Source organism: Drosophila albomicans, unplaced genomic scaffold (assembly GCF_009650485.2).
Source record: "Drosophila albomicans strain 15112-1751.03 unplaced genomic scaffold, ASM965048v2 utg000051l_pilon, whole genome shotgun sequence".
Lineage (NCBI taxonomy): Eukaryota > Metazoa > Arthropoda > Insecta > Diptera > Drosophilidae > Drosophila > Drosophila albomicans.
The window spans coordinates 212,096-236,270 of record NW_026263670.1 but is presented as its reverse complement, the minus strand read 5'-3'; the positions used below and the strand labels follow the sequence as shown (position 1 = coordinate 236,270).

Sequence of the window (24,175 nt, the reverse complement as noted above, 5' to 3'; positions counted from 1 at the left end):
ATGTTCGGTTTTACACAGCAAAGTACAAGATACTATAAAAAAAAATACTTTCATTTGAAGATATGTGAAATATAAGCGAATTTCTTTAATAATGCCAAAAAAGGACAGTGATACCAAGTCTTATATTCTATTGCAAACCCGAGGACGTGTTGTTAACTCGTCTTCACTTAATTTTAAAATTGAAAGTTTAAAAGATAACAAGTAGGAAGTTTATGTACTTACGATAGATTGCTCCAATGCAAAAACGTAATGATTGAAAAACTTGTGTAATTTTTCATTAGTATAATTTATACAAAGTTGTTCAAACGAGTTCTTTGTAAAATTTTCGAAGCCAAATATATCAAGAACTCCAAGAAACGTATTGCCATATTGTCCTGGGTTGGTGCAGCTATTAATTTTATAAACCAGCCAAGTAAATGTTTTTGAGTACAAAGCTTTAGCCATCGCGTGTCGATTTTCTATGGCCTAAGAATATTTAAAAAAGAGAATGCGTTTTAATAACATGTAATGATAACAGGTAAAAGGTACTGCATTTCAGAAAACATTCTAAAGATTTCCGTTTAGTTAATAAAATTTAATAAACCAGATTAAGTATACTAATATATAAGACACCGCTTTCAATAGTCCACCACATAGGAACTGTTTGCATGACTGTATATTATAATTGCGCGTGTTACCTACCCCTGAAATACTTAAAAACTATTAAAAAATGTTTATGTCAGTCAAAAAGAGTAATCACCCACTAAAGTAGATGTTTTTCTTAAATTTTGTGTCAGCTGGTAACGCTGATCATCAATTAATTGGGTCAACAATATTTGCTCAATATGAACACCAAATTATAACAGCAGCAGCTCAGTTAAAATGATCTCGAATTTGGGGATTATTCATAGAACATTAAATCTAATTTATAATGGCAGAAGTGACCGCACTAACCAACTGACTGTGTGGTCCCAATCAACATATCGATTGGTTATCGATAGCGAGAAAATTTTGTATATTGTGCGTGTGACCTTGTGACTGATCGAGCTTCTCCTCGTGCTATTCACCATGATACAATCATACAATTATCTATAATTGCATCATACCTCACCTGGCCCTCTTATATTGCTTTTTCATTCCCACATGTTTTTCTAAGTTCAAGACAAGTGCTTTTGCGGCAAGTATAAACAAATAAAGTAAAATTTTAAAAAGTTAAGTTCTTTCTTCAAAAAGTTTATTATTTTTCGACGCCACCCCCACAATCACTAATAAAAGATAATATCCCAAAATTCATCAGACTGCGTTGTGGCGAGCGATAAAAAATAACTCATAAAATATTGTAAAGAAACTCATTCACGCGACACCTCAAGAGAGGATCAAGAGTTCATGTGCGACAAATTGCATACCAAAATATAAATCTAACAAAATTCTAAGTGAGACAATACGATTAGATTTCCCGATAACAGGTTAAGCTGGACACTGTCGATATGCAGCAACTTAACCTCAACTAATAAGCAGCGTCATATTTTGAAACGATAATTAGTTGCAAATTTTGAAAAGCAGCTTCTTGTAATTTTGTTACATTAGCTGTTTAGGCTGTGTGTTAATGTTTATTCATTGAATGAACGAATTTTGGAGAGTTTTTGTGCCGGCAGGAAATATTTGTTACCGGCAGAAGACGGCTTCTCTAAAATATTTTGCACGCTATGATATTTTTTGTATGTAGTACTATGTCGATATACCAAATATACCTATTGGTATATTTTAAGTCTTTTTGTATTCGCTTAATATATTCTAAGAATAATGGCTATGTTTTGCATTTTTTCAAAATGGGTAGCGGGTAACTAACAGACTGTTAACAGTCGAGCAGTTATTAATCCTCAAATATAAAATGATGTGGATGACGAGATATTTATGAAAAACTTTGACAGACACGATAGTACAATAATCAATATGATGAGTCAATTATGCGATTCGTATTAAGTTTTGGTACCATTATGATGATTGACTTTTTCCACGTCTCTGGGAAGTATATGATTTTTGCAATGTCATATTGCCTAAAAACATTCGGTTTAAGCAAATTGGTCAACAACTGTTTATAGATGAGTTGTAAAATATTTTGAGCTTAGTTATCATTGGGGTCTTCAATGCTGAAATGTAGAACTTGCTGGGGGTAATTACTCTATGTTAAGCTGTTGAGATCTTTCCCGATTTAATATGTTGATAACGATCTTACCTTTAAAGCCTCTGTCTGCTTTCTTGCATTTGATATTTTTTAGTTAATACGTTTCAAAGTGGCTAATATCGTTATAATAATTGTACACAGCTTTATAGTTTTCTGCAGTTTTAATTTAGACTTTTGTTTTCTGGATGTTTATCTTTGTTAAAGAAATTATGTAAAAATGGTCTTTTTAGTGATATTGGTGACTGTCTGTTTCTCATAAACAAAAAACACTTTAAAATCGATTATAATATTGCGCTATATATATTATTTTCTTTCGTTGGTTTTTATTGCCGTGTGAGCTTCAACTTTGCGGTCGACTTCATTTGCAATCGATATTATTTAATAAATTGTTACAAATATACCAACAGATATTTTTTAGCTTGTTTGAAAAAGATGCACCAGATATGTAGGTGCATTTGTCGTTGATATTAATACATTTGCATTGGAATCATTTGCAGTGATTATACGCTCAACCATTAAATATCAACTTTTTCACCTTATTGAGGTTTTTGCACAGGTACACAAATTTTCTTTAAATTGCTTTGCACAAAGCTTTCATTTTTTCATCTTTCTCAAACATTAGTCCATCTTGGACCGCCAGATTCAGCCTATGAGCAAAGCATGGATGATTCCGTATAATTCGCAAGCTTTCCGCATGGGAACTAACATTATCGATAACAATGTTGATTTTGACGATGGCGTTCCAATGAATGAAATATTTATTGGATGGGTTTTGTTATATTTTGATCTGAATAAATCGTTTTGCCCACAAAATTTTTTGGCGCTAATCTTGAAGTTGATCTGCGTGTAAAAATAAGAACGAACAAAATTATAGCTGTATTTCTTATAGTCTCTGAGATCGAGCTATTGCCACTGATCAAAAATATCAGGGATGCCGTGCTTAATACATCTTTTGCCGCTACAAATATCATAATGCCAAGTATTTTTGATCGAAGGTGCTATTATTCTATATTTTATGTATAGATTCAATATCATTGTAATTGTTGTAATTGCCGATTATCAATTTCTGCAAATTTATTTTATGAACAATACGTTGTGCAATCATTAAGAATATGAGAAGGTAAAAATTTCACTAGCCACAGGAATAATTTCATTACCACAAAGAGTTGTTTCTTTTTTTTTTAGATAGGATTGATTATAGAATTGTGACTCGAGCTGACAAAACACTAGTTCGCCAACATGCACACAAAGACGAAGTAGCGATAGCAAGGGCTGGTGATATATTTGTTTTTTTTTTTTCAGTTGGACCACGGCTTTCTTCCCGCCCACTTTACCATATGGATATTTTCGATTTTTTTACAATTATGTTTTAAAATATTTATATGTAACATATTTAATAAATGTACACTAAATGTATTTAACTTATGTATTTCTAGCAAATTCGCATTTTAAAATTGATTTGGGCCCCTGCAAAATTAAATAATAAATTAGTTAGAGCCCAATAGTAAGTTTTGTGACTCCATACCTTGAAGTTGTTAATAATTTATTCTTCCCAAAACTCTTCCTCCAACTCCAGGGAATCCAGAAAAATTCGAACTCATTATCTTCGACCTCTTCTACCTAATTATCATTATTGTCTACAAATGCCCTGTTCTTGAAAGTTCTATATCAGGAGGAGATTCCAACAGAGCTATAACTTCTGTTGGTGGCTTTTTTTTATAGTTTAATCTTTGTCATTCCTTAAGATTTACAGTAGACAGCAGTAATATATATTGAAGCGGCTGCTTTTCCTTGTATGAAAAAGCCGACCGCGTTTGTAATTTTTTGCGGAGGTATTTGGTGCCCATGTACCAATACTTTTTGGATAGTTGGTTTCAACATATAAGCTAAACGTTTACGTACATAAATCTTAAAATTTTTCTGAACATACTTTATACTCGCATGAAGTAGCAATTAAAATGATATAAACATTTTTGAAAACGGCATGCAACAACAGTGGCACCGCATTTTGTGTTCCATTGACTAGTTCAAATACTAACATCAAGCGTTTACGACCAGGCTTTTCGCGTGTAACATCATCTTAAGAAACTCAATTTTTAACGAGGATGCAAGCAGTGTTGCCAACGTTTTTTGAGTAAAAAACTGTTTTTGGCGGGGAAAAAGCTGAAAAAATTTTTCAATTCATTGGATTCTCTATATTTTTCTGATAGGCACAGGATGACCGCACGGAATCTGTTATATTGAAAAATATGCACAGAATTTGTACAGCAGCTGCTCTAATATTCACAATATTTGGAGAATTTAATTAAAACTATCCTCATTCTCCTCATTTTTATTGTCATATGTTTATCCAGTTCCTATAATTTTTAGGAATTTATTAGGAAGGTTATATCTATAGCAGCATTTGTCAAGTCTGCGCAAGCCATAACTGCAAATGCATGATTTAGAATAAAATGTATTTCCATTTTAAGTAGAAAACAACGAGTAGAAAAACGAATAGCACTGTCGTCTAAAGTATTTAACGACTAGGTTTCGTAAATGATCCAAATGAGCCAACAATGGATGATTGGCCACAAAAAGACATAGCACTGCTTCTTGCTCCATCGTCTTGTTTGCATAAAGCCGCCCCTAGCACTTTTATGCTTTTTGGTCAAAGCATGGGCGCGCAAATCAGAGAGATTTGCGGTGATTCTACATTTGTACTAACTGTCGTCCGTGTCGTCCCGATATTTTTGTTTAAAGTCTTTTGACATTTTTTTTTAAACAATCAAAACAGACTGAACTTGAGATCAATTCACTTTTGCCTTTAGTGACGCTACGATAAGAATTTGCGTGTTCCTTGAGATTGCTTTACAACACTATACAATCGATTTGTCACTAAAAATGTTGTTGGCATCGACAGAACATCTACATCAAATATTGTTCCATAATTTTGGGCAAATAAAAAAATATCTAAAAAAAAGCATTTAAGTAAAAAAAAAACAAGAATTCCCGCTGCCCGCTGTTTGCAATTTTTTCAACCAAATGGCATTTGAAAAAAGCCAGTTTTGACGGTAAAAATGCGACTCTGGCAACACTGGATGCAAGTCAGTGCGAATGCTTTTCTGATGAATTTTGGCAATTTATGTTAATCAGTCTGAAAAACTGCTTAAGCTTGTATTTTATTAAGATTTGCTCAACATCACCTAATTCATTTTATAAAACAAACTGCATCACAGCAGCGTGTTGGCGGTTGTTGTTGCTCCAAAAAAAGGCAACGTTGAATGACAACATTGCCGTAAATCGTGCAAAAATGTTAACTAATTTTTTATTGTTAACAATTTAGTTAATAACACAAATTATACTCCACAGAAACAAAGATACATTTGTTAGCAGGGATCTAAAAACATATTAACAATACATTGTACGATTAGACAATAACATATATGTATTACATGCACTACAAATTTAGTTCTAATAATTAACATTACAAGCCTTGATGATTAAATTCCATATTCAAGTTTTATTGTTTGATTTAATATTTGAATATAAAACACAGAACACACAGAAAAAATCACAAACTTTTTTTTAGACCAGATTATAGTCTATAATGGAATGAAGCTATCAGTCGCTATCAGAAACTCATCGGTATTATGATACTTCGTATTTTATTATTGTTTTGGCAAGGGGAAAATGAATATCACTTTCACATACAAACGCAATGTCTTTGCAAAATATGGATATTAACAAAAAAAAAAAAGATGCATTTTGATTTTCATTGAACTAGCAATGTTAGAGAGTTTTTGAAAACGAAAAACCTATGCTGCTATTTTTATTTTCATTAGTTTCCTTCCATTTTCAACATGAACAAGGTTGTCTTGTCTAAATGAAAATTGCTTGTACATCAGATCGGATATTTTTTGCATTAATTTAAAGTTGTGTAAAATTAAATAAGTTAAAAGGGCTTCCTTTTTTGAGAGAAATAGTTGTAAGGTAAAAGTTTATCACGCATGCTCCGGTATTCACTTCTCGTGTTCGTTTTGTGACCAAAACCGAGATTTTCATTTTTAGGTACTCCAGTTTTTATAGCCGCTACCCATAGAGTAGAAGGGTATTATAACTTTGTGCCGGCAGGAAATGTATGTAACAGGTAGAAGGAGGCATCTCCGACCCTATAAAGTATATACATATGTATATTTTTGATCAGCGTCAACAGCCGAGACGATCTAGCCATGTCCGTCTGTCCGTATGAACATTTAGATATCAGAGACTATAAGAGATAGAGCTATAATTTTTTTCGACAGCATTTGTTATGTTTGCACGCAAGTTTGTTTCAAATTTTTGCCACGCCCACTTCCGCCCCCGAAAATCAAAAAAATCGAATAACAAGCCTAATTTAAAAGCTAGAGTTGCGAATTTTGGTATATACAATAATTACTCTAGTAGTTATGATTCCTGAATTTGGTTGCGATCAGATAAAAATTGTGGAAGTTGTTAAAGAAATACTTTTGTATGGACAAAAACGCCTACTTACTAGGGGTCTTAGTTGCTTTGGCCGACAATCTGGCACATTCTGCCGTCTATGGTATATTTTGAATGGCGTACTATATCGATATACCAAACATTCCATTTGGTATATTTTTAGTATTTCGGTATATTTTGAAAATGATACCGCATTATTTTGCCTTTATTAAAAATGGGTAGCGGGTATCTCACAGTCGAGCACACTCGACTGTAATTTTCTTACTTGTTTGTTTCGACAGGATTTGTTATGTTTGCACGCAGATCAAGTTTGTTTCAAATTTTTGCCACGCCCACTTCCGCCCCCACAAATCAAAAATCGATTAACAAGCGTAATTTTAAAGCTAGAGTTGCAAATTTTGGTATATACAATAATAACTATAGTGGTTATGAACTCTTGATTGGTTGCGATCAGAAAAAAATCGTCGGATTTATTAAAGAAATACTTTTGTATGGGCAAAAACGCCTACTTACTAGGGGTCTTAGTTGTTTTGGCTGACAATCTGGTATATTGTGCTGTCTATGGTATATTTTGAACGCGGTACTATATCGATATACCAAATATACCATTTGGCATATTTTTAATATTTTTGCAGTATATTCGGTATATTTTGAGATTAATACCGCAAAACATATTGATTTTATTCAAATTGGGTAGCGGGTATCTCACAGTCGAGTACACTCGACTGTAGCTTTCTTACTTGTTTATCATCGGTTTGCTATCGGAACGTTTTATTTCTTAGTGCTGAAACATCTGACTTGTGAAACTTTCTTTAAAAAAATCAGTGAAACGGCAATCAGCTGTTTCCCACAAAAAAAGAAGATGCCACATTTTTAATAGTTTTCATTCAGGTCATTTCAACAATTTTTGTTTATAAAATTTTAGCATTTCAGTAATTAAATTGAATAAATTAATTTTTAAAAAACATATTTTACCCAACTTCAACAAATTTAATGCCAGATGTTCATGCCAGATGACTGCAAGTGTGACCACTCAGGCCAGCTGACAGTGTGGTCGCGATCGTAAGTTATCTATAGCGACAAAGCTGGTATACTGTGCGTGTGACCGTGTCATACGCGCAGTCACACTGTTCTTGGTTTCCTCTGGAGATGGTCACCCTGCCCTTTTTAGTGCTTTTCTGCTTTTATCATATGTTCGAATATTCTTCTGGCGCACATGACAAGTTATTTTCAAGTGTCTAATAAAACCTGTGTAAAGTATACAAACTTACTACAAATCAAAGTTGGAAGTGTTTTTATTTTATCGGCAAACATCCCCCCTACACATTTTGGTCCTTCGCTCGACCCCAGCAAGCAATTGGTTGTCAAGATAAGTAATACACTTTTTTCCCCATACATTTGGTGCAAGTGTCGTGTTCGCGCCATATTTTTTTTTCCCTTGTACCTTATATATATGTGACACAGCATATATGTATATAAGTACATAAGCGTTCTACCGGCATTTTCTCAGCCATCTTTTCTACTTTGTGTATACTTGGCACAATATATATATATATATATATATATATATATATATATATCCTTATATGTATATGTATATGTATGTGTAAGTATCTATACAGTTTAAAAGAGTTCGCTAATATTTTCCGATTTGGCCGCGGTTGTGTGTACTCTGCTATTTCTTTTGCTGTCGTATCGCGTTTGTCTGTTTTTTTTTAACACACTCCTGTGTATGCAATCTCTCTTCATGTTATATTTAAAATAACAAGAGAGTTGCTCTCCTAATAGCAAACGCGCGTAGATCCACTACATTCCATATATATATATATATGGGCAATTCCCAAAAAAAGGTAAACCACGACCGAAAAAAAAATCTTCACATTCATCGTATTTTTTTGTATAATGTCATAAAGAAATATCCAAATTTTCATAATACAATGGATCCGTAGCATAAAAAAAAATTAATTTTTTCACTTTTAGCTCCTTTTGTATGCATTTTTATGTTTTATTATTTCACAAAGAAAACATATGATATGTTTGCTCTTTTTCTACCAAATCTCTTAATAGCAATCCAATAATAAGATAAAAAATGCAAAGTGAGCGAAAAAATGTTTAATTAACTGTTTAAAAATAAAAATATTTTGCTTCTTATCTATGTTCAAATCGTACGTTCGCGACCGAAAACATCATTTTATTGTAATTGCTTCGCATTAAGTGCAAGCAGGTGAATGAAACTGCGTGTTAAGTTATTTTGGTATATATATTTTAAATATAAAAAATCGTTGGGGTTACTCAAACCAATTTTTTTTTATTGATTGTCAAAGTAGCGTACGTTCGCGACCTTACCTATAAGCATATGTCGATTTTTACTAGCGTCGCGTGGATTTAAAAAAAAAAAATTTTTTTTGTTTTTGTTTTTGAAAACTATGTCGTTTGCAGTTACTCATTACTTGTTAGTTATTACTTATTATTTATTACATATTTTTCTTGCTATTAATAAATTTCAGTACATTTTTCATATTTAATAAAAATTTATTTTTTTTTGCTTTTAAATGTTATTAGACACATTAAATTGAGTTAAATCCGTTTTTTTTTTTATGAAATATGAAGAATAAAAAAAAGTTGTGGTAAAAATAAAAATTTAATAAATAAAACAACATGGAAAAATCTTACGTTCGCGACCGGAACTTAATAATATTAAAAATAAATAAATGGAGATATTTTCTTGGGAGTAGACTTAATAGAAATCTACATGATTCTACTTTTAAAGTATATATATATCCGCTTTACCGTGAGTCTCTGTTGAGAAAAGACTCTAAAGTGACTGCCGAAGCATAGTATGTCCAAGAGCCAAAAGAGCGAAGAGGACTCAAAACACTCGTTAAAGCTTCCGACCACAGCTCGTCGCCTGTCGTCCGCTTCGCCCGCTCCTTCGGGGTCCAAATCCGCCACCCCTGCCGCTCAACTCCGAGTAAAAGTCGATCGTCCGTCGCCGTCTGCTTCCGCAAAGACTCCGCCGTTGCGTACATCTTCGACTGCTCCACGTAGTCAGGCAACTACCCGTTCCGTCCAAGCTAAACTTAGCGAAACCCGTGCGATGGCTCCCAGCAACTTCGTCAGTGTCTCCGACAGACTGGTGCACTTTGAGAGTCGGGTCAGAGGGCCTGCAGCCGAAGACGACAATGTACACACGTACGAGATCCGTCGTGACCGGCTGCAAGCCCTCTGGGACAATGTCGAAGCCGCCTATTCCACATGCGCTGATGCACTGCATCGAGACGGCGACAGTGAAGGCACACAGGCCATGGAGGCGAAATACGATCACTGCTATGCAGTGTATGAGCGGTGTCTCGCCCGTGTTAAGGGGCAAATTACCCAAGTTTCCGGGTCCAGCAGGAGTGAAGCATCCGTTCCTCCTGTATACTCCAGTGGCTGCCGGCTCCCTCCAGTCGACACCGAAGTTTTCCGTGGGGATTACTTGCGGTGGCCGACCTTCCGTGACCTTTTCATGGCCATCTATGTCAACAATCCAAGGTTGACTCCGGTTGAGAAACTTTTCCATTTGAATTCGAAGACCGCAGATGAGGCCAATGAAATCGTAGCCAAATTTCCGCATGGCAGGATATGAGCACGTTCCTCAATGAGCGCTATCGTACGCTCGAAGCGATTGAGGACGTAAAACAGACTGCCAACCCACAGAACGCGACTGCAGGACCATCCCGTCCGCAGAATTCCAAGCGAGTCAACTCCTTTGAGGCCCGAGTCACTCCGAAAAGCTAATCGTGTGATTTGTGCTCAAAGGAGAATCACCCTGTCCGGGTGTGTCCGCGTTTTTTGCAAATGTCGGCAATGAGCGGATGACATACATCAAACAGAAAAGTCTCTGTTTAAACTGTTTCGCAAGAGGTCACCAACTCCGAGAGTGTACGAGTGCGCACAATTGCTTTACATGCAAAGGGCGGCACAACACTCATCTCCATCGGGGCGACAGTGCCCACAATGGTGCCTCTTTATCTTCCAACATACAGTCCACTTCAAATCCAACGGCAACAAATGTGCAAAATTTCTTTGCCATTAATGCTCAGAATGTCCTTCTCGGCACGGCGGTCATCAACGTATGCCACTTGGGCACTACATACACCGCACGTGCGCTTATTGACTCCGGGTCCGAAGCGACCTTCATTTCTGAGCGTCTGTTCCAACGCATTAAGTTGCCTTTCCAGTCCGTGCGAGCCCAGGTATCCGGGCTAAATCATGCAGTTGCGGCCCAATCGCAGAAGTTATGTCACTTCAGCATTGGTTCTCCGACGAAGCCGAGGCTCCATATCGAGACTTCGGCATTCGAAATTCCACAGTTGGCAGGCAAACTGCCCTCCTTCGATATGCCGCGAACTTTCCTAAGGGATCTACCAGCGATAGAACTGGCAGATCCACACTTTTACAAGAGCGCTCAGATCGATATTCTAATTGGCGCGGATATCCTTCCATCGGTCATCTTGAGCGGCTCCCGGCCAAACATTTGTGGCTCACTCCTTGGGCAAGAAACCGTGTTTGGCTGGATTCTCACAGGCCCCGTCTCCCAAAATGTGTCGACAACTGTTTCTGCGTTTTCGACAAGAGTCGCCCTCCAAGCAGACGAACAGCTCGACAGCCTACTTTCCAAATTTTGGGAGGTGGAGGATATTCCAGCGAAGCTGATAAAGGAGTCAGACTTCGTTTGCGAAGACAACTTCGTTAAGACTACTTCTCGTAGCAAATGTGGCAGATATCGGGTGACTCTTCCGTTCCGGAAGCCCGATGGCATTGAACTGGGTCATTCCAGATCTATAGCGCTGGCGCAATTCCTCAAGAACGAGAATCGTTTGTCAAGAAACGATTCTCTAAAGGAACAGTACAATGCCGTTCTCCAGGAGTACGTGGACTTGGGTCATATGACACCCATATCGCCTCAGGCGATTGTCACGACTCCTAATTTCTACCTGCCTCACCACGCCGTGTTCAAACCAGATAGCACCACAACGAAGGTGCGGGTCGTTTTCAACGCATCTTGTCCATGCTCAAGTGGCAAGAGTCTGAATGATATCCTTCATTCAGGGCCCATTCTCCAATCGGATCTCACGTTGCAGATCCTCAGATGGCGATACTATCGATATGTGTTCAATGCAGACATAACGAAGATGTATCGCCAAATCCTCATGGACTCGAAGCACACACCGTTCCAACGAATTCTGTTCCGTACGTCGGACGGTGAGATCCGCGACTTCGAGTTGAACAAAGTGACATTCGGTGTGCGCCTTTCCTGGCTCTACGAGTCCTCCAGCAACTTGCTGATGACATACGCTTGGAGTATCCTCTCGCAAGCCGAGTCATTTCCAACAACATGTACGTGGACGACGTCCTGGCGGGGACACACACGAAAGAAGAGGCCATCCGGACCATTGCGGAAGTGTGTGCAGCCCTGGACAGTGCCGGCTTCCCGCTGAGGAAGTGGACGTCGAACCATAAGAGCGTGCTGAAGGACATTTCAAAGGACCATCTACTTCGAGAAGACTTCCTCGAACTCGAGGACTCCAGTACGGCGAAAACTCTGGGCATCAGGTGGCAAGCTCATGATGACGAGTTCTTCTTCATGCCACCAGAAGTTGCCCATCAGGACTCCTACACAAAGAGGGAAGTGCTTTCGCAAATTGCGAAATTGCACCCAGCCGGGTGGCTGGCCCCTTTCGTTATCCGAGCCAAGATCTTCATGCAGGAGATCTGGCTGAAAACGCTCGAATGGGACGAACATTTACCCGCGGATCTTTTACACCAATGGAAGGAGTACCTCCAGAGCTATCCTGCTCTGGGAGAGATCCGGATTCCAAGATGGGTCCAATTCCAGACACGAATGAAGCTCCAGTACCACGGATTCTGTGATGCTTCAGAAAGGGCGTATGGAGCGGCGATCTATGTCCGTGTGGAGACGGCGAACAAGGTTTCCACACATCTCCTCACTGCGAAGACAAGGGTGGCTCCTGTCAAGTCTCTCTCAGTGCCACGTTTGGAACTTTGTGGCGCAGTCCTGTTGGCTGAGTTATCTGCAGCCCTCCTCCTGAATCTGCCAGCAGAAAGTTTCCAGACTTTCTCTTGGACTGATTCAACAATTGTTCTCGCCTGGTTGAACAAGCCACCCTGCAGATGGACAACCTTTGTGGCCAATCGTGTGGCCAAGATCGTCCAAGCCAGCGACGCCAAGAACTGGTCGCATGTGCGATCCGAGCACAATCCGGCAGATCTTGCAAGCCGAGGTGTCCTGCCACAAGAACTGATGCGTAATCCTTTGTGGTGGCATGGACCAGAGTGGCTTCATCTCCCGTCGGATCAATGGCCAACATCTCCAAGTCCCATTCCGGAGACTCTGCTGGAGCAGCGGATTAAGTGCAACGTCGCTAAGTTACCTCCTACTCCTGACTTCCTGAGTAAGTTCTCTGAGTTTGGCAAGGCACTGCGCACGTCTGCCTATATTCATCGAGAGAAGTCGGAAGTTGGCAGTTCCAAGCTCTACCGTGGCGGATGAGCTGTCACGGATCCAAGAGCGGCTAATCGTTATGGCTCAACGACAAACTTTTCAACAAGAATACCACTGTCTGCAGTCCAAGCAGCAGGTTCCTTCCTCAAGTTCAATCCGAAACTTGAACCCTTTCCTCGATGGCAAGGGGATTCTACGGGCCTGTGGGCGTCTGAGGGCGTCCCACTCGTTGCGTTATGATGAGAGTCATCCAATCATCCTCTCGTATTCCTCGTCCTTTGCACGACTACTGGTTCGTTTCACCCATCGTATATCCTTACATGGGGGTAACCAAGTCGTCATGCGGCTGATCCGTTCCAGATTCTGGATTCCAAAATTGAAGGTCCTCGTCAAATCCACCATCAACTCTTGCAAGGTTTGCGTGATCTACAAGAAGAGATTGCAGACCCAAATGATGGGGACTTGCCCAAGGAAAGGCGTCCTACTCGAGACCTTTCCCGCACACTGGAGTCGACTTCGCCGGCCCATTCGAAATAAAGAATTACACTGGCCGAGCCTGCCTCATCACCAAAGGGTATGTCTGCGTCTTCGTGTGCTTCAGCACGAAGGCGATCCACTTGGAGGCAACATCGGATCTCACGACGAAATTCCTGGCCGCATTCTCCCGTTTCATCGCACGGCGCGGGTGTCCATACCAGATGTACTCGGACAACGGGAAAACCTTCGTTGGAGCTGACAAGGTGATCTCCAACGACTTCTTGGAAGCGACGAGGGAGTGCGTCATCGCACAACACGCCCACAAGAGCCTATCCTGGCACTTCAACCCGCCAGGCGCCCCGCATATGGGTGGATTATGGGAAGCCGGCGTAAAGAGTTTCAAGGCACTCTTTTACAAGGCGACCTCCACCGGGAAGTATACGTTCTTCTCGCTAAGATCGAAGCCTGCCTAAACTCGAGGCCGATTTCCCCTATGTCCGAGGATCCTTCGGACTTACTAGCTCTCACTCCTGGCCATTTCCTCATAGGTGGCCCTCTTATTTCGGTGTTGGAACCACCAATTAACCAACCGGCCACCTCCATCCTCAATCGATGGCAGCGACTGTAGGCTCTTCACCAACAATTTTGTTTCCGTTGGAAAGATGAGTACCTGAAGAAGCTGCACAAACGGACGAAATGGCAATCCCCTACACGGAACCTTCGGATCGGTGACATGGTCGTCATAAAAGAAGACAACCTCCCCTCGAACGAGTGGCGCCTAGGACGGGTGCTGACGAAGTGTCCAGGCACCGATGCCAAGGTCCGAGTGGTAGATGTGCTCACGGCGCGGGGTACTATCCGAAGACCCGTTGCCAAACTCATTCTACTCCCGATGGACAGCAAGACTGACCCCTCCACGTCAGAAGGACTGAAAGACGGATAACCTCCTATTCCGTATTCCTATTCGTCGTCCTGTGTTGTCCTATGCTGTCCTGTTCCGTGTGTCATTGACAACGCAAAGAGACTACTACAATAATCATTTGTTTTTTTTCTTGTTTCATTTCATGTAGTATGCCATCACATACATCCACCCACCAGGACCGCCCCGCTGGCACCAACTCGTTCCGGTGTCGCGTGTGCCGTGGGATCCACCCACTCCGGAAGTGTCAGCGATTCCTGAGGCTGCCAGCAGAGAAACGGTTGAGAGCAGTACTCATCAACAAGTACTGCTCTAACTGTTTGGCCCACCAACACTCCGGGCAATTCTGCCGCAGCGCGGGAAGGTGCAGGGTGTGTCGTGGGGACCACCACACGCTGCTGCACTTCAAGGCGGTACGTAGCGTTCGCCCCAATCATCAGCGACGAGGCGATGACCAACCGGGCTCCACCCGGTCCCGAACCGCAACACGGCCACGATCCAGAACCCCACCACGGCCACGATCCAGAACCCCACCACGGCCACGTTCGCGAACCCCACCACGGCCACGTTCGCGAACTCCAACACGACCACGTTCGCGAACTCCAGCACGGTCGCGTTCCCACTCGCCGTCTTCCCATCGACCGGCCTCGCCTACGCCCGAGGGGGCTTTTCCGACGTCGCTCACATCCTTGCTGCAGGACAAGGCTGTGAGCATCCTTCTAACGGCCAACATCCTAATCGACACCAGATGTAAGACATTCGAAATGCGAGCGCTGATCGACCCGTGCGCGGCGACCAGCCGTATCAGCGCATCATTGGCAACGGCCTACCGGCTATCCGTCACCCGCGTTGGTACGGAAGGCGTCTGCACGGCGATCATCCGCTCGCGGACATCCGAGCTCCGTCGAAAGGTGCTGCTGCAGGTGGACTCACCCTCCTGCCGCACCCCCCTCCGACCCGTCGATGGCGAAAACTTGGAGCAGTTCCGCAGCATTACGCTCGCCGACGAACACTGGTTCCAACCATCGATGGTGTCCCTGGTGCTCGGCACTGATGTGTATCCTCACATCATCCAACCCGGCCTCCTGCCGAGCACCAACGGTTTGCCAATGGCCCAGAATTCCATTTTCGGTTGGATTCTGTCCGGTCCATTTGGACAATGATACCGTTTGCAACTCATTGCAAGAGGGGGAGGATGTTGATGCCAGATGACTGCAGGTGTGACCACTCAGGCCAGCTGACAGTGTGGTCGCGATCGTAAGTTATCGATAGCGACAAAGTATACTGGTATACTGTGCGTGTGACCGTGTCATACGCGCAGTCACACTGTTCTGGGTTTCCTCTGGAGATGGTCACCCTGCCCTTTTTAGTGCTTTTCTGCTTTTATCATATGTTCGAATATTCTTCTGGCGCACATGACAAGTTATTTTCAAGTGTCTAATAAAACCTGTGTAAAGTATACAAACTTACTACAAATCAAAGTTGGAAGTGTTTTTATTTTATCGGCAAACATCCCCCCTACACACCATCCATTATATTATACAAGTATTTTAAACTTGTTTTTCATTCCACCAAAAGTCTGACAGCTTAGGCGATAATTCATGGTGTCGGATTTATCGGTCGCTCACCAAAAGGAAAAATGTTGTTGCCGACGTCAAAATTTTATTTTCAAATTTGAGGTGGGGTCAAAAATAAGTCGTTTAAAAAATAATTACAAGCCTAATTGATCTTAAACTTTCATTTCGGCATGACAAATTTTCTCGTTTTGCAATTCGAAAGAATCTTGTGAAAGCAAAAACGGGATCACTAATTTTTTAGTTTTCGTTTTCAAAACGAGCCGCATTCGACCGCATGAGGGGTTGAGAGGCGTCAGTTCCTCAAGATACTAAAGGTATAGACCCTTCGCAGACCCCAATTAATCCGTGGCCTATAATACGTCGGTGGTAGATACCATCAAGGCAATGGACAAAGAACCAACTTATGCCAAGCTCTACCAATGTCCTATGCGAGCAGCTGATTTTTCATATAAATATGCCAAATATGCGTTCAGTGATGGACTTTCGAAAGCTCAAAGAACCTTTTGGGTCTTTTGGGTAAAGCCAAATCTTTTCTATTCAGGATACCAAGTCATGCTATCACTAAATCATGCTTGCTGAGAGTGAATATATCCTTTTCGGTGATCGGGAGGAAATATGAATTTCGCAAACTTCCCTTCGGTTTAAAAAATGCTGACAGCAATTTCCGAATAACCATTGACGACATGCTGCGAGAGAAAATAGGCAAGTTCTGCTACGTTTAGGTTGATGAAGAAATTTAATTCTCAGAGGACGAGAAGACTCATGTCATGAATGTACGTAGACTAAGTTTCAAAGAACTTATATGACGCAAACATGAGGCTGTCTGTAGAAAAATCTATTTTTTATACCTGCTACCCATAGGGAATAAGGGTATTATAACTTTGTGCCGGCAGAAAATGTGTGTGACAGGTAGAAGGAGGCATCTCCGACCCTATAAAGTTTATATATTCTTGATCAGTGTCAACAGCCGAGACGATTTAGTCATGTCCGTCTGTCCATATGAAACACTGGATCTCAGAGAATATAAGAGATAGAGCTATAATTTTTTTTCGACAGCATTAGTTATGTTTGTACGCAGATCAAGTTTGTTGCAAATTTTTGCTCACTTCCGCCCACGCAAATCAACAAAAATCGAATAACTAGCGTAATTTTAAAGCTAGAGTCGCGAATTTTGGTATATACAACAATAACGATAGTAATAGATCAGATAAAAATTGTCCAAGTTATTAAAGAAATACTTTTGTAATGGCAAAAACTCCTACTTACTAGGGGTCTTAGTTGCTTTGGATCTGGTATATTCTGCCGTCTATGGTATATTTTGAATGTGGTACTATATCGATATACCAAATATACCACTCGGTATATTTTTAGTATTTTTTGTATGTTTTGAAAAAAATACCGCAATATTTTGCTATTATTCAAAATGGTTAGCGGGTATATTACAGTCGAGCGCACTCGACTGTAGTATTCTTAATTGTTTTTTTTTCAGAGTCATCGCCACCTGTAACGGTGCAACAACAGAGCCAGAGAAAGTAAAGGCCATACAGAACTTTCCAGAACCCAAAACAGTAATCGAGGTCAGGTCACTCCTGGGCCTTGCGAGTTATTAAAGATGCTTTATTAAGGATTTCGCGGCAATAACGAGGATTGTTTCAGCGAAAATGGAACAGTAAGTATGCACAGATCGCGAAACATTGTAGTTCAGTTCACTGAAGCGCAACAATACGCATTTCACAAGCTGCTTACCATTTTGGCATCTGAGGATTTCATGCTTAGATTTCCCGATTCAATATAACGACCGACCCTTCGGTCTATGGATAGGCGCGTCCTATTACAATGATTTCAAGAACATCATAAAGGCATTGACCAAACAGGCATCATATAAAGTCAAAGACATAAGCATGTTTACCTTGATGAGTCCGTAGCAGTTTTCGGATCCAATCCTAATGCGGAAATTTAAATGTGCGCGCATTGTCGAGTCCAATGCACGAATATTATATAGGCTTCACAAATAAAACTTGGTTGCGGACGTATTGTGCAGACAGCAACTTCTCGATATAGAGGAGCAAGATGGTGACTCTTGTACAGCAACGATTCACAGCGAAATCTCCCTCACCCACACTATGGAAACAACTGACAAACCACTGAATTGTTCAAACGCAGTTTTGTTCTATTTGGAAATAAACGGCGACACTATCATTTTCTTCTGTAGGGAAACCTTACTAGATCCCCAAGGATGTTTATGCTCTGGATTGTGATTTGCACACACTTGCAATGGTACAAAATAAACTACTAGTTCGGAAATGTCCAGCCTCGTCGATATGCCATTGCAAATCAAGGATAATGCTGTAGCTATATGTAGCAAAATATTATGCTTTATTTAATTCGCTCACTTTCGCATTCGCAATCAGACGCGTTTTTATTACTTTTTTTTCATCCAAAACTTTCGATTTTAATCAACTTAACATAAGTTTTCATTCATTCAGTTGTAGCTTACTAACTTCCTTAACCTGTGCCTACCATCATTAAATCACAGTGGGTATAGCGAGTATCTCGACAGTAGTTTCTTACTTGTTTATTTAAGACACTGTGCGTCATCAGCTTAGCGCACCCCACTGACTTACGTTTGGTGTTTAATTTGGTGCTATAGTTAAAATTATTTTTATACCCGCTACCCATAGGGTAGAAGGGTATTATAACTTTGTGCCGGCAGGAAATGTATGTAACAGGTAGAAGGAGGCATCTCCGACCCTATAAAGTATATATATTCTTGATCAGCGTCAACAGCCGAGACGATTTAGCCATGTCCGTCTGTGTGTCTGTCCGTCTGTCCGTATGAACACCTAGATCTCAGAGACTATAAGAGATAGAGCTATAATTTTTTTCGACAGCATTTGTTGTGTTTGCACGCAGATCAAGTTTGTTTCAAATTTTTCCCACGCCCACTTCCGCCCCCGCAAATCAAAAAATCGAATAACAAGCGTAACTTTAAAGCTAGAGTTCCGAATTTTGGCACATATAATAACTACTATAGTAGTTATGATTCCTGAAAATTTGGTTGCGATCAGATAAAAATTGTGGAAGTTATTAAAGAAATACTTTTGTATGGGCAAAAACGCCTACTTACTAGGGGTCTTAGTTGCTTTGGCCGTCAATCTAGCACATTGTGCCGTCTATGGTATATTTTGAATGGTGTAATATATCGATATACCAAACATACCATTTGGTATATTTTTAGTATTTTCGGTATATTTTGAGAAAATATCGCAAAATATATTTCTTTTATTCAAAATGGGTAGCGGGTATCTCACAGTCGAGTACACTCGACTGTAGCTTTCTTACTTGTTTCATTTAACTTTCAAGAATTTACTTTAAAATCAAACATATTTTGACAGTATAGCACTAAAAAAATATTTTAATGAGCTTTTCAAAAATGTATTCAACAAAATGGGTAAAAATATGTTGATCATCAGGATAGCGCCATCTGAAAAAATTTAATTTTAAAATATTTTTAGAGCATACTTAAATACTATTTTTTAAACTATTTTAGGAATAATTAATAATGTGTGGATCGGCCTTTATTTTGATCGCGAGTTGATAAAGTTCAGATAAAGTTCATTGAGATAATTTATTGAAATAAGTAGTAGCCCAAGCTTGTTTTATTCCTTCGATTAATTCATCTTTAGTCTTATATTGTTTTCAGGACTCGTACACTTTCCTAGTCAGACATCCCCAGACGTTCTCGATATTGAGGTCGGGGGAGTGGCAATTCAAGGACATCAAGAGTTTGACAACGAATCCACGACTCAACAGACCGGACTGTGTAAATAGGAGCATAGTCGTTCTGGAAATGCCATTTTAGGCTTTGAAAAAGGCGTTTTATTTGGGATTTATTTGATGTTAAAAACTGCAACTCGCAGGTGCCAAATTATGAAATTAACGAGGGCTCATGCGAATTTGATGCTTGTCTTATTATAGCACGCCTAGCAATATTTTTCCTGTTTCTTCCACTTTCTTCTGCAATTTAATAGATAGATAGTCCACACTCGATGTAAGACTTTATCTTTCATTTTTCTTTGTCGGATAGAATTGTTACTCTTCCCATATTAAGTATTTTTACAAAGATTAACAATGTATTAATCTGTCGAAGCAAAACAGATAACTAAAATCGAATTTGCGGCCCCTATTCTGATGACGCAAAATAAGTGCAAGCTTTTCAGTCAAACACACAACAAAATGCAAGCAAAATCTATCGGTTCTTCGACTTCAACTTCGCAGTCTTAATGTTCCGACACGCACTTACAACAACGCAGTATCAATAAGCAGAAATATATATACATATATATTGACATTTGTTTTTATCTCTTTTGTTCATGATTTTGCTGTTTAGTTTAATTTGATTTGAATTTTTATCGATGTCTGCTTGATACAACAAAAAATTACGGTTGCCGACTTGTGCCAATGTTGGGATCGTTCGTTGCGGGCTGTGCGATATCGTAATACGCGAAAAATGTGCTAGCTTTAACGGTTATATTTTTGATTTGATTGCATTTAAGTCAGGGCTAAGGTGGACATGCGATCATGGCTGATCGCTGAACGCGATATCGGTGGGTTTATTAGGCAAGCGCGGACGGGCTTTAGCAACGTATTCGCGGGTTTAAAAAGCTCTCAAATGCTTTGTATTCTGAGTTTAAGTGTATGAAGCTTTTGACTGAATATTCTACGCGGAAAAATGGTAATACGCGTCTGTCTATTGCCATGAATGAGATTTCTGCCCCTTTTTGTCTGTTCCATCTGTTAGTGAACTAATGTCATTCAGTTCTCCGTCTCCTTAACCCTCGGTAGCTCTTTAACAACATTGCGTCGTTAAATGTGGATGTTCCTGCTCCGATTTTGGTGTCAACAGAGTTGACGTTGGATAAAGAAATGTAATCTTCACCACCCTCTGACGAAATCATCACCCCTTCCACTATAGAAGAATTGTAAGAAAGCTACGAGTGTGCTCGACTGTGAGATATCCGATACCCATTTTGAATAAAAACAAAATATTGTGGTATTATTCTCAAAACATACCAAAAATATACTACAAAAACTGAAAATATACCAAATATTTTGTATTTCGATACAGTACCACATCAAAATATACCAACGAGTGCACAATATACCAGATTGTCAGTCGGAGCAACAAGGACCTCTAATAAGCAGGCTTTTTGCCCATACAAAAGTATTTCTCTAATAACTTCGACAATTTTTATCTGATGGCAACCAAACCAGGAATCACAATTACTACATATACATATGTACATATATATACATATATACTAGAGGTGGAGAACTATCGATAGTCTGCGCCATCAATAGTGCTTGATAGTTTCCATAAACTATCGACTATCGACGATAGTTGTCGATATTGCAGTAAAAGAAAATAATTTAATTAGTTTTTGAAGTAATCCATATTTATTTAAAATATGAGATTATATAATTGGTTTTCCAATCTTTATCTGAAAATAATGAATTATAATTAATTGAATGATTTTGTATTTTGTAGGTGTACCTTAACTGCTATTTATATACATATTTACTTCAACCCATAATTTTTTACGCCTATTTGCAATGAATTGCCCCGCTTTGCTGAAGACCCTCTCCGACTCTACGGAGGTTGATGGTATACAAAGATATTTGAAAAAATATCGACCACTATCGAAAGTGCGCGCCGCTATCGAGGGCGTGTCGATAGTTGCCAACCATCGATAGTCCTGATAGTGCCATCGATAGTTATATATATTATATACCAAATTTCGGGACTTTGCGGGAGCGGAATTTCCTCACATTTCCTGCCGTCACTAAGTTATAATACCCTTCTACCCTATGGGTAGCGGGTATATTTGGTAATTGATATGGTACTGCACTCAATATATACTATAGAAATTTACCAGATTGCCAGCCAAAGTAAGTAACGCCTAGTAAGTAGGCATTTTTGCCTATACAATATTATTTTTTTTAATGATTTCGACAATTTGTATCTGATCGCAACCAAAATTTGATATGGTTATATCGTCTCGTTGATCAAGAGCTTCTCAGAGACGGTGACTGAATATCGTCTACAGTTACGGCCAGAGAGCTGCAACGAGTATGACATTTTTGCTCATACTCGAGTACTGATTCAGTACTCTGTTTTAATGCGTTTGCTTCGGGTATACGTATTGAACTGTTCGTTTCCAACTCATTGCCGACGAACAAGTTTCAATCACGAGTAATCGGCCCATACATGATTTTTGAATGAACGATACCAATACCCGAAGTTCAATCATATTCAAACATGATTGATGTAAATGCTAACCGATGTTCGCTCAAATTGTGTTCATGTACTCGTACACTCGTTGTATTTCTAGAAAGTTCTAAAAGTTCCAAATGATATATCAGCAATCATTAAATTCAAACAAAATATTTTAAAAAATATTGAAAAGGTATGGATGGAAAACCTTTGTTTTGACTTGCACCTGGCTCTGTTGACAGTATTATATTTTTAAATTCAATTTTTAAAAATGAAAATAAATTAGATGAATAATAATCAAAATTTGAGAAAATTAAATAAATTTTATAATGTATTAAATATAATATAAAATGACAATTATAATTATAATAAATACTACTTTTCCTTTGTTTTATTCAAAAATAATTTTTAACATACATATGTAGACAGGCAGACAAAGCACATACTTATGATGTGCATTTCATCAAACATTTCTATCACACGCATCATAACCTAATCACTCGAGTAAACGACAGATGAATAAAATCAACACAATTATACTCGTGTAAAAATACCTTGGATTCTGACTTAGCAACAGTCCAACCCAATGAATCGTGATTGCCGAGCGAAAATCGGTTCGAGTAAAATCAAATCAGCTGACGCTGGAAGTACTTGAGTTGAATTGAACTCGTTGCGACTAATGGTTTGATTTGATTTGATTGCAATTTGGGTATGAGTATTCGCTCACACTTAATCATACTCGTTGCAGTTCTCTGGTTACGGCTCCATCGAGTTCGCCTAATGGAATTGTACTGGCTTTTCCCAAACACAGAACAAATATAAATATATTCAGTTCCACTGCTGGCAAGCGTTTATAAACGGAGTTCACAATAAGCACATCGGCCCTTGTATCAACCCGGCATGATACCTCAACGTAGTTTAGTTTTATAATTTTTAGTCGCCTATCCGCTTTAACAACTTTAACGGCTTTTATAGCGTTGGGGTGATTTAATGAGATATCTCCATCATCTTGACATTTGAAACACTTCCTTTTAGCTATGCAGTCTTTACGACGACTGAACCACAATTAAAGCAACGAGATGATTTTTTAGAGTATTTAAACTTTTTTGGAATATTAAGCCCTTTACTACATAGAGAATAACTAACTGTCTTTGCTTTGATGTTACCCAAGGTAACAATTTTGCTCATATACTACTGTGGGCAAAAAGTAGTAAGACTTTTTAATTTATATTTCGTGTAGAAATCCATTCGTCGAAATATTTTGTTTCTAGGTTGGCAAGACTGTCAGTAACTTCTATGCCAAATATCATATCAAAATAATCATTAGTGTTTAATATATGCCTGTTTTTCTGAAGTACAAAAAAGTGCATTTGGCGATTTTTACAATGAGTGAAATTCCATTAAATTTTGTGTGCGGAATCAAATTTCGGGTGCCGAAATGTTTCAAAATGTTGCAAAAGGCCTTCGGTGACTCTACCATGTCACAAAAAAATGTTTATAAGTGGTACAAAGACTTCAAGGAGGGAAAAGAAAGAGCTTGTCAAAAAGTCGTTCAAAAATTAAGGTCATGATGACAGTTTTTTTTCGATTTTCGTGGTGTTGCGCACTATGAATTCCTTCCATCCGGCCAAACTGTTAATAATGACTATTATTTGAACGTTATGCGTCGTTTGCGTGAGGCAATTCGTCTAAAAAGACCAAAATTATGGATTAACAACTGTTGGTTTTTGCATCACGATAATGCACCGTCCCATACTGCATTGATTCTTAGTGATTTTTTTTGCCAAAAATTCAA

General features: G+C 39.3%; 2 protein-coding genes across 3 annotated transcripts in view; one reads left to right on the top strand and one right to left on the bottom strand.

Moving 5' to 3' along the window:
• The window catches only part of LOC117573094 (myosin-VIIa), a 157,010-nt gene that overhangs the window by 107,233 nt on the left and 25,602 nt on the right, over nucleotides 1-24,175 (bottom strand). Inside the window, 1 exon segment of the mRNA XM_052008373.1 lies at nucleotides 223-465. Coding sequence (XP_051864333.1) covers nucleotides 223-465 — 243 coding nt within the window.
• LOC117573097 (uncharacterized) overlaps nucleotides 1-24,175 on the top strand; it is a 64,667-nt gene that overhangs the window by 36,676 nt on the left and 3,816 nt on the right. The window contains exon 2 of one of the 2 annotated variants that reach the window (XR_007955654.1): nucleotides 3,467-3,507. The exons of the other annotated variant lie outside the window; for it this stretch is intronic. The gene's annotated coding sequence lies outside the window, so the exon portion shown is untranslated. Of the gene's footprint in view, nucleotides 1-3,466; nucleotides 3,508-24,175 lie in introns of those variants that run through there. 2 annotated transcript variants of the gene reach the window in all.